Source organism: Pyrus communis, chromosome 3, assembly GCF_963583255.1.
Source record: "Pyrus communis chromosome 3, drPyrComm1.1, whole genome shotgun sequence".
Taxonomy (NCBI): domain Eukaryota; kingdom Viridiplantae; phylum Streptophyta; class Magnoliopsida; order Rosales; family Rosaceae; genus Pyrus; species Pyrus communis.
This window is the reverse complement of record NC_084805.1, coordinates 3,808,590-3,824,163: the sequence shown is the minus strand read 5'-3', so window position 1 is coordinate 3,824,163 and position 15,574 is coordinate 3,808,590. Positions and strand designations below refer to the sequence as shown.

General features: G+C 38.5%; 1 protein-coding gene across 1 annotated transcript; it reads left to right on the top strand.

The window, feature by feature from the left end:
• The first annotated feature begins 2,418 nt into the window (after positions 1–2,418).
• On the top strand, positions 2,419–5,869 carry LOC137729080 (uncharacterized). The gene is made up of 2 exons (XM_068467902.1): positions 2,419–3,429; positions 5,384–5,869. The coding sequence occupies exons 1-2, from the start codon at positions 2,577–2,579 to the stop codon at positions 5,737–5,739; spliced, it is 1,209 nt and encodes a 402-aa protein (XP_068324003.1). The 5' UTR covers positions 2,419–2,576; the 3' UTR covers positions 5,740–5,869.
• The last annotated feature ends 9,705 nt before the right edge of the window (positions 5,870–15,574 follow it).

Below are 15,574 nucleotides of genomic sequence, written 5' to 3'. Positions count from 1 at the left end.
AGAAGAAAAAGCTAGAGAAAAAGCATGCTAACGAGAAGAAGTTGCACGCTAGCGGGAATAAGCTCAAAAAACAGCTGTGCGCTAGTGAGAGGGGGCCTTCATAGCAATGTTAGCCTCTGGCATTCGCCTTCCCGATTCTCAAGCGACCTTTAACCGCCATCCCACCAGTTGCCTCAGTAGCCACCCCAGTTAGTTTAGTATTTTTAACATACAATTGTACGAATACTTTATTTTTTAATATAATTAAATAAATTTCTTTAATATTGTGATTTATTTTTTGAACAAAATATTGTGATTGATTTTAACCATTTAGATTAATATAATTTATTTATTTAAAATAACTATTATTTCAATTAAGAACTTCTGAAAATCATTACACACTTTACAACGCATATTTGTTGAGCAAGTATTTATTGTAATTTTTTATTTAAATTAATTACCCGAAGAATATTTCATGGGGAAAATATTTTTAAATATTTTTATTTCTAGAAACTAGACGAAATAATGGTATAGGAAAATATTCATTCGTCTGGCCAAGTCAATCAATGTACTTTGCTCAACGAGATTATTTTGTCAGGCCGTTGGACAAACATTTGAGCAAAAAGATTTTGAATGACGAACATTGCCCGACAAAATGTTATTTGACCTGACAAAATAATTTCAAAATTTACTATTTTGTATTATTTACAAAAGTAGTACAATTGGTTCATATTTAGGTCACACATTGAGCGTTGCCTTTGGAGTTTTTCTACTTTCTTGTGGTGACGTGTCTCCGTTTCCCGTACCTTTTTGTTGTTGTTCTGTAGCCGAAATCCTTCCGCTTAAAATATATCGGGAAAGTTCAATCCAAATTACTCTTTTTGAAAGGAACTCCCAAAATATAAAGATATAAAATATTAGTTTGATATAAACCATAATGTTCCCATTATTTCATAGACTAGTGTTGTTAACGCATCAATTTTTACCTTTAACGTATTCTTGTAAATTTTTATCTATTAATTTTTTTTTTTATTCGATTTTACAGTAAAAACTTAAGATAGGTATATAAAAGTAAAAATGTATCTGAATAACACCAACCTGGTTCATAGCCCCTTGTCTCACTTCCTCTTCTCTTCCAGCGCCGCACTTCACTTTTTTCTGTTTTATTTTCCCTTTTTATCTTCTGCTTCTTCCTCCTACCACTCTCAAGTTCAAATATTGAAGCCTTTTCTCTCCTCTTCCAATATTTTGATTTTTCTCCTTCAATTGACATAACCCAAAAAGAAAAATACGGGAAAGAAAAATGCAGAAAGTTAAATAAATTAAAGTAAATTCATAACATTTTATTGCTAGTTCATACAACTGAAGCTCATGGTCTTAAAAACCACCGGAAACAAACTGGAAACTTCTTATCTAATTTTTTATTGCTGTGCTTTGAAAGAAAAAAAACTGATTTTGCTGTGCTGTGAGAATAAGCTCATTTTTACTGTTTCACGTTTTCAGTTTTTTTTTCATCCAAAACTGTGAAAATAAGTTGTTTTTAAGTGTTTACCAAACATCTTGTTTAGCTCAGTTTTTTTTTTATACTCACTTTTTTATAAAAACACCTCAGTATCAAACCGGTACTTGGTGTGGCCAACACCAATAGCACCATGCTTAAGGGCCACTGATGGGCGAACTTTGGTACAATTGTGGCCATTGTGATTAGTAGCCACAAAGTTTAGTAATGTTCATAGAAACGCATAATTAGAAGTCAAATTAATATCATCCAACTCATGCTTCTTTAAGCGATGAGAGATTCATACTTTCTACACGTTCCTTTATATGTGACGAATTTTCAAACCTGCTATGCGGACTACACAACTCGAATAATGTAGAGCAAGTGTAGATGATGGGCTTCATGCAGAACAATTAGGCTATGATATCATGAAAAAAGTTATGATTCCACCATAATACTAATTAACAATATGCGGAGTAGCTCAATTATATATCACACTCTCAACAAATGCTAATGCCCTCTAGTGTGAGTGTGACGAATGACATGCAAAGGGATTAAGAATTGGGATCCGGATCCCTTCCTGATCTTAAAAAACTAAGCCTGATGAGCAGGCAATCGTGACCGTTGAAATTTAATCTAAATAATACAGTTATTATAACTTTTAAAGAATATCTTATTTATAGTTGTTTTATTAAATTTTAATGGCCATGATTGCTCACACAGGCTGTATTCTTAAAGGTGAGGAGGGGATCCGGATCATAAGAATTGGCTAAGAATTGGCAGTAGGTGCAACATTTGACTTTCCTTACGACGACGAGTGCGTACACAGGAAGGCAACAGAACCACGTAACAAAACAAAACAAAATGGGCCTAGAATTGACTAGAAAACATACATGTCGTCGTCATGGTCCAACAACTGGCCGGATCAAAGAACACCACCCATTTTTAATCCCTCCACTCGATCCTCATTCATTTTCTTCCTCTAAAGTTTACACCACACACCTTACCTTCCTTGTATATACTCACGCAAGTAATCTGAACCCCAACAACTTTCTGACCAAACAAACAAAAAAGAACGGAAAAACCCTAATTTAGGAGGATGGTGATGATGGAAGGCTGGTCTCCAACCACCGTATCTCCTTTGCTTCTTCGCAACCTCGTAGCCTCCGTCTTTATCTTCGCAGACAAATCCTTCCTAAACTTGTCTCAGAAATCCAAACTCCTCCAACTCCTTCGCTACGTTTTCGTCACTTCCTTCATCTTCCTCCTCCGTTTGCTTCCTCCTCTAAACCCTAACAATACCCAACCCTATCACTATAAGCCTCCCACTTTCAACAAGTCTAGTAACCACAGCACTACTCATGATCATTACGATTACACTCCCGCCTCAAGCGGCGGTGCTGCTACTATTACTTGCGGCGGCGACTCTGCTATCGGCCGAGCGCTTTCGCAGCTGTTGTCCCTCGTCAACGACATCCCCGTAACCTCCCGCAAGTACCAAGTGGTTCGATCTTTAGCAGAGAGCCTCATCGACGACAACCAAAACGAGGGCGTTGAGGCTTTACGTCAAGTCAACCGTACTGTTCTCTCCGCGGCTTTTTCCACTACTCTTAGCCAGCTTGAAGCCGCCGCCGCCCTCGAACAAGGAGATGTACGGGGAGGTGATGGCGTTGATTTGTTGGGGCCCGCTCGACCGGCAGAATACCGGTTGAGCCGGGTTCTACGGGCGGTTCGATCGATTGGGGACGTGACGTGGATAAGAGGGACGAGGGCGAGCGGGACGAGGAGCTCGGCGGAGAAACTGGCGGGTGAGGTGCTTTGGTTGGCTGAGAAGCTGGCAGCTTGTGACTCGGCCGATGAAGCTGTGCAGAGATGGGCTGCGGCCTTTAATTTAGCTTGGCTCTCCCTTTCGGTTGAGCCGCACTTACAAGCATTCTTGGTCAAGGTTTCGGGTAAGTTCTTCTACACAATCATTTTAATTTTCAAGTTTTTCTTCCTTCATTTTTTTTTTTTAAAATAGCGATAGATATAATCTTTTCCATTTAAGAGAAACACAAAAAAATTGAAAGGAAAAACTTAAATTACTAATATTATTTCGTATTACTTACTGTTGAAAAAAATATATTACATATTCAATTTCATGTGCATATCTATTTTCTACATTATTCATTGATTTATTGAATATTACATTATATAGAAGAAATTACATAAAGTCCTAACTCCTAACGAGGATGGAAATCATATACAAATCAATCTACATTAAATACAATATATTTAGCTAAAGGAAGAAATCTGGAATGTCACATCCCGGTCCGGGGTGGAATGTGACAATTCGGTATTAGAGCCTAACTCTGGTCGTGTGTGTGCCGACGAGGACGTCAGGCTCCTAAGGGGGGTGGATTGTGACATCCCACATCGCCCAGGAGAGTGATCCTTATATGTATATTCCCATCTCTACCTAGCACTAGGCCTTTTGGGAGCTCATTGGCTTCGGGTTCCGTAAGAACTTCAAAGTTAAGCAAGTAGCGCGCGAGAGTAATCCCAGAATGGATGACCCATCGGGAAGTTCGTGTGAGTTCCTAGAAACAAAACCGTGAGAGCATGATCGGGGCCCAAAGCGGACAATATCATGCTACGGTGGAGTTGGATCTGAGAAATGATCCCGTCGGGGTCGAGATGTGACATGAAATCTTCATTAGCGAATGATAGTGGACTTGCATTCTTGGTTAAAAATTATGATTTTCTGCTGGCGTGGAGCACTACAATTTTGAATATCTATTCTCTTTTGTTATATATTTATATATTTGTTAGAATTGATGATTAAGAATTTGAGATCGCCATTTAAGATTTGGAGTGGTAGATGGAAAGTTTCATAAATTACGTACGGCTATCTCCCCTCTGTTTGACTTTTCAATTTGTGAAAATAAGCATTCTTGATTTTAGGGTAAAGCTACTGAAATCAAAATTTATAGCACTTTCACAGTTAATGGAATATATATATATATATATATATATATATATATATATATATTTATAGGTGATGCTATAGAGATCAAAATTTTAATCATATTTTGAAACTACATGTTGTGACGATTAATGGTTAAATTTATTCTTTAAATTATTAAATAAATGAGTCCAATCATCAACCGCCGCATCATGTAGATAATTTAAAATTTTGATCTCCCTAACATTGTTTTCTTTACACAAACAATAAGGAGTGTGAGGAATCAGACTCGTTAATTCGATTACAATTTACTTAATTGAGCTACAAATTTTTTTGCATTTTTTAACCATCTTTAATCCCATATTTAGTCATTATGGAGTTAAACCAAAATTATAAGAAAAACTTCTATAAGCTTGTGCATTCTTAATTTTCACGTTAAGCTGTAAAACAGTCTATTATCGAGTATTCCATATGGCTATTTTATTAATTTTTTTGAAATAAGCCGTGCTTTTGAAACACCGCACGCCGTGCACTCATCAGATGTCATCTCGAAGGACCTCAGGTGTGCTTAAGGCTGTAAATTAGTCAAATCAAACCGAATATTACCTCACTCGAGTTTGGCTTGTTTAGTGTTTTTTGAGCGCAAACTAAGCTTGGCTTGCTTCTCATATGGGCGGAGCAAGCTTATAAACTTTGAGCTCAATACTGAGCTGAGCTCAAACTGTTTCGAGTTAATGACTGCAATAAGTTAGTCTACTCTTGTTAACATAGTCACAGAAACGTCCGTTTCTTTTTTCATGCGTGTAGTTTATTTAAAAACAAAAGAAAGATGGAGTGATAAAGTATCAATCTCCGTCTTAAATACCAATTTTCAACCTTGGCTTGTTTTTTATTGAGCCAAATATAGGCTTGACTTGTTTCTTATGGAGCCAAATATAACCCTAATAAACCCTTTCGTGCAGCATTGTTGTTCAAGCATGCCAAACACTTGGGAATGGATGAAACTGACGATGAAAGTAAGAAAGAGCAACACAAGAAAACAAAGATGCAGATGTTAATGTCGTGGCTGCCATTGCTATGCAGAGCCAGCAACGGAACCGATGTCCCAGTATTGAGCATCAGAGAAAGGGCTGAGCTGGAGAGAGTATTGGAAGAGACGATAGAGATGCTGGAAGAGGAAGAGGATAAAGAGAAAGTGCTGTCGATGTGGCTTCACCACTTCACACACTGCTCGTCCTCTGATTGGCCCAACCTCCATGCCTCCTATGCTCGCTGGTGTAACGCTTCTCGGAAGCTTTTGCTGCACCACCATGAATGATGTATAATTAACGACGTCAGAATAGTACGTATGGGGTAGGGCAGGTACTAGGTAGTGAATCATATAAAAGCTTCTGGTCTTCTCCTTCCACATTATATCATACGAAATTGAATTGTAATTTTATTTTTGGTTTACTTAATTGTTTTTGTTTTGGGGGGGGGGGGGGGGGGGGTGGGTTGGGGGTGGTGGTTGTTGGTGTGGTTCCTGAATAACTGCTTACTGTTTGATCCACCATTTAATCAAATTTTATGTTTAGAAGAACACACTTCTGTTTTTAAAGTACCTCGAGTCCTATAAGCTGTCCATTTAAACAAGTCCACATTTCCTGTAGAGAATATCAATTTCGTACAAGACATCACTCCATTCAGGAATTCTATACTGGAAACTGCTTGGCTCTTTATGTGTAAGGAGGGAGGCGTTCCTCCTTCAACAACAACATGACATAACTTCGATACACACATTGCTCGTCCTCTGATTGGCCCAACCTCCATGCCTCCTATGCTTGCTGGTGTAACGCTTCTCGGAAGCTTTTGCTGCACCACCATGAATGATGTATAGTTAACGATGTCAGTAATAGTACGTAGGGGGTAGGGCAGGTACCAGGTAGTGAATCATATAAAAACTTCTGGTCTTCTCCTTCCACATTATATCATACGAAATTGAATTGTATTTTTATTTGTAGTTTGCTTAATTGTTTGGGGGGGGTGGGGGAAGGGGGTGCTAAACAAGAAGAAAGGAAAAACTGCTTCCTGTTTGATCCACCATTAATCAAATTTTATGTTTAGAAGAACACACGTCTGTTTTTAAAGTACCTCGAGTCCTATAAGCTGTCCATTTAAACAAGTCCACATTTCCTGTAGAGAATATCAATTTCGTACAAGACATCACCTCATTCAGGAATTCTATACTGGAAAGTGCTTGGCTCTTTATGTGTAAGGAGGGAGGCGTTCCTCTTTCAACAACGACATGACATAACTTCGATATACACATTTATAATTGGGATCGTTATTGCGCTCAACCGAGTATTACCTTACTCGAGTTTGGCTTGTTTAGTGTTTTTTGCGCTCACACATCCTTTTAATTTTCGGGCGTTAGATCGGATGAAATGAAAAAGATCAACGGACAGAACTTAACAAATGGTGTGCGAGAAGTAAAAATGGGTGTGTGGATGGCACACCCCTTGTTTTTATTGAGCTAAATATAGGCTTGACTTATTTACATTTAGCTAAATATAACCCTAGCTGATAAACCCTTTCGTGCAGCACTGTTGTTCAAGCAGGCCAAACACTTGGGAATGGATGAAACTGACGACGAAAGCAAGCAAGAGCAACACAAGCAAACAGAGGTGCAGACGTTAATGTTGTGGCTGCCATTGCTATGCCGAGCCAGCAACGGAACCGATGTCCTGGTTTTGAGCATCGGTGGAAGGGCTGAGCTGGAGAGAGTGTTGGAAGCGACGATAGAGATGCTGGAAGAGGAAAAGGATCAAGAGAAAGTGCTATCGTTGTGGCTTCACCACTTATTGAAACAAACCGAATAATAGTTGCTAGTTGCTTGTATATGTCACAAGTACGGTTGTAAACATTACTCTAGCTAAGTCATGGGTTAAAGTGATTTTCTCAACCATACTCTAGTCTTCCATACCTTGTCACTCACTTAGGTCTTTTGTCAATCTTTCTTCCTTGTTTCTAGGAACCACTTTACTTGTTATTAATATTTGTCTTGTTCACTTGTTAAGACTGATTTGGTAGTGAGGTATGGCTATTAACCTTCCTCTTGTAGTCTTCTTTTTGACTCTCTATAAGAGTTGCCTTTCACTTTTGTAAAAATGATGAGAAATACAATACAAGATTTAAAACCAAAACTCAACATGGTATCAGAGTAGGAACCATAGGGTCCTGAATCTGTCCATTTTTTTTTTCTCCTTTTTTCTTCTTCGTTTTCTCATCATTGAAAGAGATGGCAGAAGAAAATGTCTCTAGTGCTGATTGCTGACCAGTTGGTCATGGCACACTACTGACCAGTTGGTCATGTCCTGGATACTTAACTCCATGGAGCCAAAGTTGTCTAAGCTCTTCAGCTACTCAGAATCTTCCCTTCTTCTAAAAGAGTCTGTCAAAGACATGTATGGTAGCCTAAACAACTCAGTTCATATCTTTCAACTAAAGAAGAATGTTGCTAGTCTAAAGCAAGGTGATCACTTTTTTGTTCAACATCTTGGAAGCTTGAAATCCATGTGGAACGAACTTGATATGTACTATCCACACACGACTGATTCCGTTGTGCTTCTGAAGAGGGCTGATGAAGACAAGGTGTTTCAACTCTTTGCAAGCTTGGGAGATGAGTATAAAGACTTGCGTAGTCATTCGTTAATGACTCCAGAGCTGCCCTTATTTACTAGTGTGTGTCATGCAGTACAGAGAGAGGGTACTCGATGAAGAGTGATGAATGTTCAGCCCAAATCCCATTCTAAGGCTAGGGTTTTCACAACCAATCACAAGACAACTGGTGATAGAGTGCTTGGGAAGAAAGCAGACTGGAAATGTTCTTATTGCAACATGAAGGGACATTTAAGAGAAAAATGTTGGATCTTACATCATGAGTAAAAACCTAAGTTTGATAGGGAAGGCCGGATGATCAAAGATGTGAAGATAGTCATTCCAAAAGCCTTTCACTTAGCTTGTTCCTCAGTTGATGGGATGGAAAATTTCTCAACAAACCCGATTTCCTTGATCAATGAGTTTGCATTTTTTCTTCAAAAGAAGCAAGAAAGCATTGAGCATGAGGAAGTGATGACTAAAAACCCTACTGCAATGCTAGGGAAATTTGCTGGTTTCTTGGTTGATTCGGAGAACACATCGAAAGGCAATATTCCAGGTATAATTAGTGCCATTTCCACTGCTCTTAATGCTAATGTTACACATGATTTTTGGATTATTGACTCAGGTGCCACTAATCATATAACTAATAAATCCTCTAGTCTACATGAATTTCAAAAAACTAGTGATCCAATTCATGTGTTTGTTGCAAAAGGGAAAGGGGAACCTATTCTAGGGAAAAGGAAAGTTAGATTGCTGAGTGAGCATACTGATTCCACTGCCTTATATGTGTCTTCCTTTCCTTTTTAGCTTTTGTCCATAGGAAGAATCACAAAATCTTTAGATTGTCTTGTCATATTTTCCCTCACAATGTTGTGTTTAAGGATCGAGTTACACAGAAGAAGATTGGTGAAGGGTTCTTCTTAAATGGACTCTACTACCTCTCAAAGGAGTCCAAATTTGTCAAAAAACTCAGTGTTAACCTAAGTCAAGCTCAGTAACACCAACTCTGGCACCAACATCTTGCTCATCCCTCAGAACCTATGATGACCAAGCTGTTTCCCTTTTTTTTGAAAACACACTTGAGTGTGAAACTTGTCAAATGTCAAAAGGCACTACGCTTCCTTTTGTTTCCTCTAATTCTAGAACTAGTAGACTTTTTGAGGTTGTTCATTCAGCTATCTAGGGTTTTTCTAGTGTAGAATCCTGTGATGGGTATAGATATTATGTTACATTTGTTGATGACTATTCTAGAGTGACCTGGTTGTATCTTTTAAAGTTTAAAAGTGAATTGTTTGATGCTTTTAAAGACTTTCACAACCAAATCACAAATCATTTCTCATCTAAGTTATATATGTTAAGATCAGATAATGGCACCGAGTACACTTCCAATAACATGAGTAGTTACTTGAGCACTTATGGAATTTTGCATCAAACTAGTTGTGCTCGATCACTTATGATCCAAATGAATGTTCCCAAGAAATTTTGGTCTCAAGCCCTACTCACTACCACTTACATCATTAACGGACTGCCAACTCATGTTTTGAATAATAAATCTCCCTTCAAAGTCATGAAGGGCAGGTCTATAGACTTGTCTCACTCAGGACCTTTGGTTGCACCTGTTATGTGCACATTCAAGCTTCCCATCATGATAAACTCGATCCTTGGGCTATCAAATGTGTGTTTATGGGATACTCCAGTTCTCAAAAGGGTTACAAAATGTACAATCCTAATACTGGGAAGTTGGCAATTTCTAGAGATGTTTGATTTGATGAATATTCAGCTTATTTCCACAAAGGTTTAGAGACTAATTCCAATAGGGAAGATCTTATGGACCTATTTCCATTGCCTACTCTAGCAGAAGTTCATGAAGTCATTCCTGCTCATACCAACACTGAGAAGTCTCACCCCACTAAGAGCGTAAGTGAGGGCATGCCTAGCTCTTCAGGACCATTAGAACCTGAACCACTTAGCAAGCTATAAGTGCACCAAGAAAAAATCTTGCACAAGACAAACATCCACCAGTGAGGTTGCAAGAGTACATTACTTACACTGGAAGGCATTATATCTCTGTAGCCATTTCTTATTACAAATTCTCACCATCTCATGCTTATTTTCTTAACAAATTATCCAACACTTTTGAACCAAGGAATTTTCATGAAGCCTCATGCATGCCTAAGTGGCAAGATGCTATGACTCAAGAGCTCTAAGCTCTGACTGACAACTAGACATGTAGTGTGGTGGATCTTCCAAAGGACAAGAAGGCAGTGGGAAGTATGTGGATATATAAGACCAAGTTCAACTCCAATGGAAGCATTGAGAGACACAAGGCACAATTAATAGCTCAAGGTTTTACACAAACCTATGGCATTGACTACAAGGAGACCTTTGCTCCAGTTGCCAAAATGAACATTGTTAGGATATTGTTATCTGTGGCAGTCAATAATGCATAGCCCTTATTCCAAATGGATGTGAAGAATGCATTTCTTCATGGGGAGCTTGAAGAAGAAGTGTACATGAAGTTGCCTTCAGGTTATCCAAGAGAAAAGGAATCCAACAAGGTCTGCAGACTTTATTAGGGCATATAAGGTCTCAAACAGTCCCCTAGAGCTTGGTATTCAAAGCTCAGTTTAGTTCTTGAAGTTGCATGGTTCAAAAGGAGTCATGTTGACTCTTCCTTGTTTGTTTGAAATGGTAATACTGGGAAATTAGTGGTACTTATATATGTTGATGATCTTATTATTACAGGTAATAATATGAGTGAAATCATGGCTCTTAAGCAATCAATTCATCAAAAATTTGCCATTAAAGACTTGGGGACCTTGAAATACTTTCTTGGAATTAAGGTGGCCACCTCTTCAAAGGGGTTATTCTTGAATCAAAGAAGGTATGTTCTAGATCTTCTGGATGAAGGTAACATGATGGAATGTAAGCCATCTCAAATAGCCTTAACTAGCAAACTTCAGTTGCATGAAAAAGGTGAACCTCTTTAGGATCCTAGTGTTTATCAGTGAGTGGTTGGGAAACTCATTTATCTCACCATTACTAGGCCTGATATTTCTTATTCAATAAGCCTAGCCAATTAGTTTATGCATTCTCTTACACTAGTTCACTGGGAAATTGTCAAAAGAATACTTCGTTATCTTAAGAGCTCAATAGGTAGAGGAATACTTATGAAGAACAATGATTCAAATCACATCATGGCTTACACCGATGTTGATTGGGCTGGAAATGCCATTGATTGAAAGTCTACCACATGTTTTTGCACATTTGTTAGAGGTAATCTTGTCACTTGGAAGTGCAAGAAGCAAATCGTAATTGCACGGTCCAGTGCAGAAGTTGAGTATAAGGCCATGGCAGCAACAACATGTGAACTTATATGGCTAAAAGGTCTTCTCTTTGATCTTGGTTTCACAATCAACACACCAATGTCTTTGTTTTGTGACAACCAAGCTGCCATGCATATTGCCTCTAATCCAGTGTTTCATGATAGGACTAAACATATTGAAGTTGATTACCATTACATTCGTGCTCAAGTTAAATGCAAGGTGATCGATACGGTGTTCACATGAAGCCACGATCAACTGGCTGATTTGTTCACAAAAGCCCTAGATTCTACTTAGTTCCAGCGTTTGTTGTGCAAGCTTGGATTAGTTAAGCCCCTTGATCCAGCTTGAGGGGGAGTATTGAAACAAACTGAATACTAGTTGCTAGTTGCTTGTATATGTCACAAGTATGGTTGTAAAGAAAATGTCACAAGTATGGTTGTAAACATCACTCTTGCTAAGTCATGGGTTAAAGTGATTTTCTCAACCACTTAGGTCTTTTGTCAATCTTTCTTCCTTGTTTCTAGGAATCATTTTACTTGTTATTAATATTTGTCTTATCCACTTGTTAGGATTGATTTGGTAGTGAGGTATGGCTGTTAACCTTGTTTTTGTAGTCTTCTTTTCGGCTCTCTATAAGAGTTGCCTTTCACTCTTGTAAACATGATGAGAAATATAATACAAGATTTAAAACCAAAACTCAACACCACTTCACACATTGCTCGTCTTCTGATTGGCCCAACCTCCATGCCTCCTATGCTCGCTTTGTAACGCTTCTCGAAAACTTTGGGTGCACCACCATGCATGATGTATAATTAACGATGTCAGTAATTGTATGTAAGGGTTAGGGCAGGTGCTAGGTAGTTAATCATATAAAAGTTTCTGGTCTTCTCCTTCCACATTATATTATACGAAATTGTATTTTATTTTTTATTTGTTTTTTATTTTTGGTTTGCTTAGGGCGGAGCACGCCTTAAACAAGAAAAGGGGAAAAACTGCACTGGTTTAATCCACCAAATGGGTGGGGCTGTTGGGGGAGGAGATCTTACCATTACTGTGTAGGTTTATATTACCATTACTGTGTTTGAATTTTGTATTAGTACCATAGCAGCTGGGATAGGAGATCTTTCTTCCACAAAATTCATCATGAGCGCGTGAGGCACTTGGTCTTGACCTAAGGTGTTAATTGTTTTGTAGGTGCAATTTTGTCCAAGATCAAGAAGGCAGAAATTTGCATCCACAGCAATCTGGTTCCATTTGGTTCCCTAAGCTCCTGAAACCATGAATCGAACAAGATATTCATATATGATCTGGTTCGGTTCATAAAACCAAAATATTATCAAGTAAATTGATACAATCTAGACCTACTCACTTATTGTTCAGTTCTACCGGTTAGCGTGTCTAGGTCACTATGATGGTGGTGCTTAAACCCGGAATTTAAGCAGTATCCACTGATCATACCAGCCATGAAAGTACGTAGCTGGTACTTCGCCACCTAAACCAGTCCATGAAGTTCACTAAGATCTAATTCGACATTTGCCTTCTCACCTTCGTTTTCTTGTAAACCATCTCTCTCCTCAGATTTAGAAGCTTTTCGTGGGTTTACTATCTTACGAGCTTATTCAAAAAGCCTATTCAAGATACTCTGAATAAGAATATGACAACAGAATACACATATTTTTCTATATGAAACATAAAAAAATTAAAAAAAAGCTTTTAGAAAACACTACAATCAACTAACTCAAGCTCTTAAATAAAGATATTGTTCAACAAAACCAAATAGGATTGATCTAATATTGTTGTTTGAAAATACAAATATGTATTAAAATGGTACAAACAAGTGTTATACGCGTTATTATAGCATAAATAAATTAATATAGTTATACTTGCATTCAGCTTAATGTCCCATAAACTGCAAAGTTCATCTATGTTTTAGAACTTAATAAAAGGCTTTTTTTTTTTTTATGTTTTATTTTCAGGAGCCTCAGCTGTCATCATCTGAACAATTTGACATTTATTCAAAACAATTGGTGTTGTAACATGGAAATTAAGTTTATACCACTAATAATTCACCCCAGCTGGATTGGTGTCTTCTCAAATTGAGTCCTAATTAAGTTCACTTTTATACATGAGCTTTTCCTCCACTCTCATGTTTTTTTTCACTTTGTTAAAAAACAACAAATATTACATAAGATGAATTAGTTTCGCGTTTTTCCTCAGCGTTCTTCCCATGCTTACTTTTCAAGACCATTCACCTGTGCCTACCTCATTATTTGTTGAGAAAATTTATCACATCTTGTCGTTTGATTAGTTTTCCACCATTTTGATGCAATCTATGTGGGTTGGATCTTGTACATAAACGCTTTATATTTCATTAAATTCGTGGGCATGTACTTGCACCCGGAGCCTACCCCGCAGCTCAACCCGCTCCCCACCCCATCCCCTTTCCCGACCCCTTTCCCGTATATTCAATTCACAAATTCACATATTCAAGTATTCATAAAATGTCTAATACTGAAAAAATTGAATTCGAAAAAGGAGAAGAACATACATCTGTGAGAGCTTGAAATAAGAGAAGGGGCAAAAGAGAGAGAGAGAGAGTAGAGATGGAGAGAGAGAGAGAGGGTGAGAGAGATAGAGAGTAGAGGGGGAGGAAGATAAAGAAGGCTCTCCGCCTGCTGTAAAAATCATGACATTTGCCCAAGGAATCCATTCGTCGGGCAAACCTTAGACACTCGATGGGCAAATTTAAAAAATATGACGTGTATTATGAACTTGTTATTTCATCGAGCAAAATGACCAACACGTAGGGCAAAGGTTGCATAGAAATGTCGATCCAATTTATTTTTTGGAGAAAAACACTGGTGGGAAATTGCCTTTGCCAGACCAAATTTGCAATACTTCATCGGGCAACCATTTAAATCTGGGAGAAAGTCTAATTTTTCGAGAAAAAGTGGGGGGAATTTAAAAGTTTGCCTGACGAATTTAATATTGTTGCCCGATGGCGTAGTTAAGTTTCTCGACGAAATTTACCAACATTAGGAGAACAACAAAAATTCAATTGTTCCTTTTTTTTTTATTCGTTTTCAAATGGTTAAAAGATAATCAAATTTGATCATCAAGTCAATTCAGTGTGGGTTTTTACCTTCAATTACCATCCTTACAAAAAAAAAAAAAAAACAAAAAAAAAAAAAATCATGAAAATCAAAGGTGTAAAACCCCACCCCCGATTTTAAAAATAATTTTGGGTTTTTATTGAAAAAATTATTTTTGGATCTTAATTGGTGAGCCCTAGGGGCCCACCCCCTTGATTTTTGTGTCCCCCGGCCCCATTCTCTCTTCATCCTTTTCTTTTCTCTATTTTCCCTAACTTTCTCCTCTCTACCCATGTTCTCTCTCTACACTCTTTCCTTCTGCTTGAGCACCACACCCACGCACCCACCACCATAACCACCTTATCACTCTGGCGAGCACACCCTCAAGCAACCAACATTCTAGGTCCTAAACTAAGCAAGGAAAACTCTTCTTCTCATTCACATAGCACGGTACGGTTACTGTGCATCCATTTCCAACGATGTATCGCTGTCTCCGCCGAAGGTGAGCTTCGAAACTCCTTCTATCTTCCTCCCCCGTAGGCTAGATCACTTTATTGACGATTAAAAATGACTATGGTGAAGATTTGGACGTGAAAACAGATCGGGAAGTTTCCCCCATATTTTCCTGCAAGAACCCGGCCTTTGTAGGCGTTTTCTAGCCGATTCCGGCCACCACTCGCCTCAAAATTGGTATAGATCTCTTCCTTGCTTCACGAGCTTCATTTTGGTATTTTGGTTTACTTGAAATGGTTATGTTTCAAGCTCCGTCGAACCTAGGGAAGTCCCTGACCATGTTCCTGCCTTCCTTCCTTTAGGTCCGGTGACCCATGTGTTGGACTCGGGCCGGGCTTTCAAGCCTAAAGCCCCAAGGAGCTGAGGCTTTTTAGGCCATGCAAAAAGGGCCTAAGGCCCGTGAAACCCCTAACCCTTTTACCTAGAAACATAAACCCAACCCAATTTCCTAATTCTAAAACCCAACCCAAAACCCTAAGTGAACTAAGGCCCTTGGGCCGTGTAAAGCTTAGACCTAAGCTAAAAAACCCTAGGGCCCTTTGGCCCAAACCCTCCAGCCCATCAGACGGAATATTCCTAGAAT

Bases quoted from the DNA above. Each gene is read 5' to 3' on its own strand.
- LOC137729080 (XM_068467902.1), top strand. From the start codon at position 2,577: ATGGTGATGATGGAAGGCTGGTCTCCAACCACCGTATCTCCTTTGCTT. The intron at 3,430-5,383 runs GTAAGTTCTTCT...CCTTTCGTGCAG, and splicing joins ATTCTTGGTCAAGGTTTCGG to CATTGTTGTTCAAGCATGCC.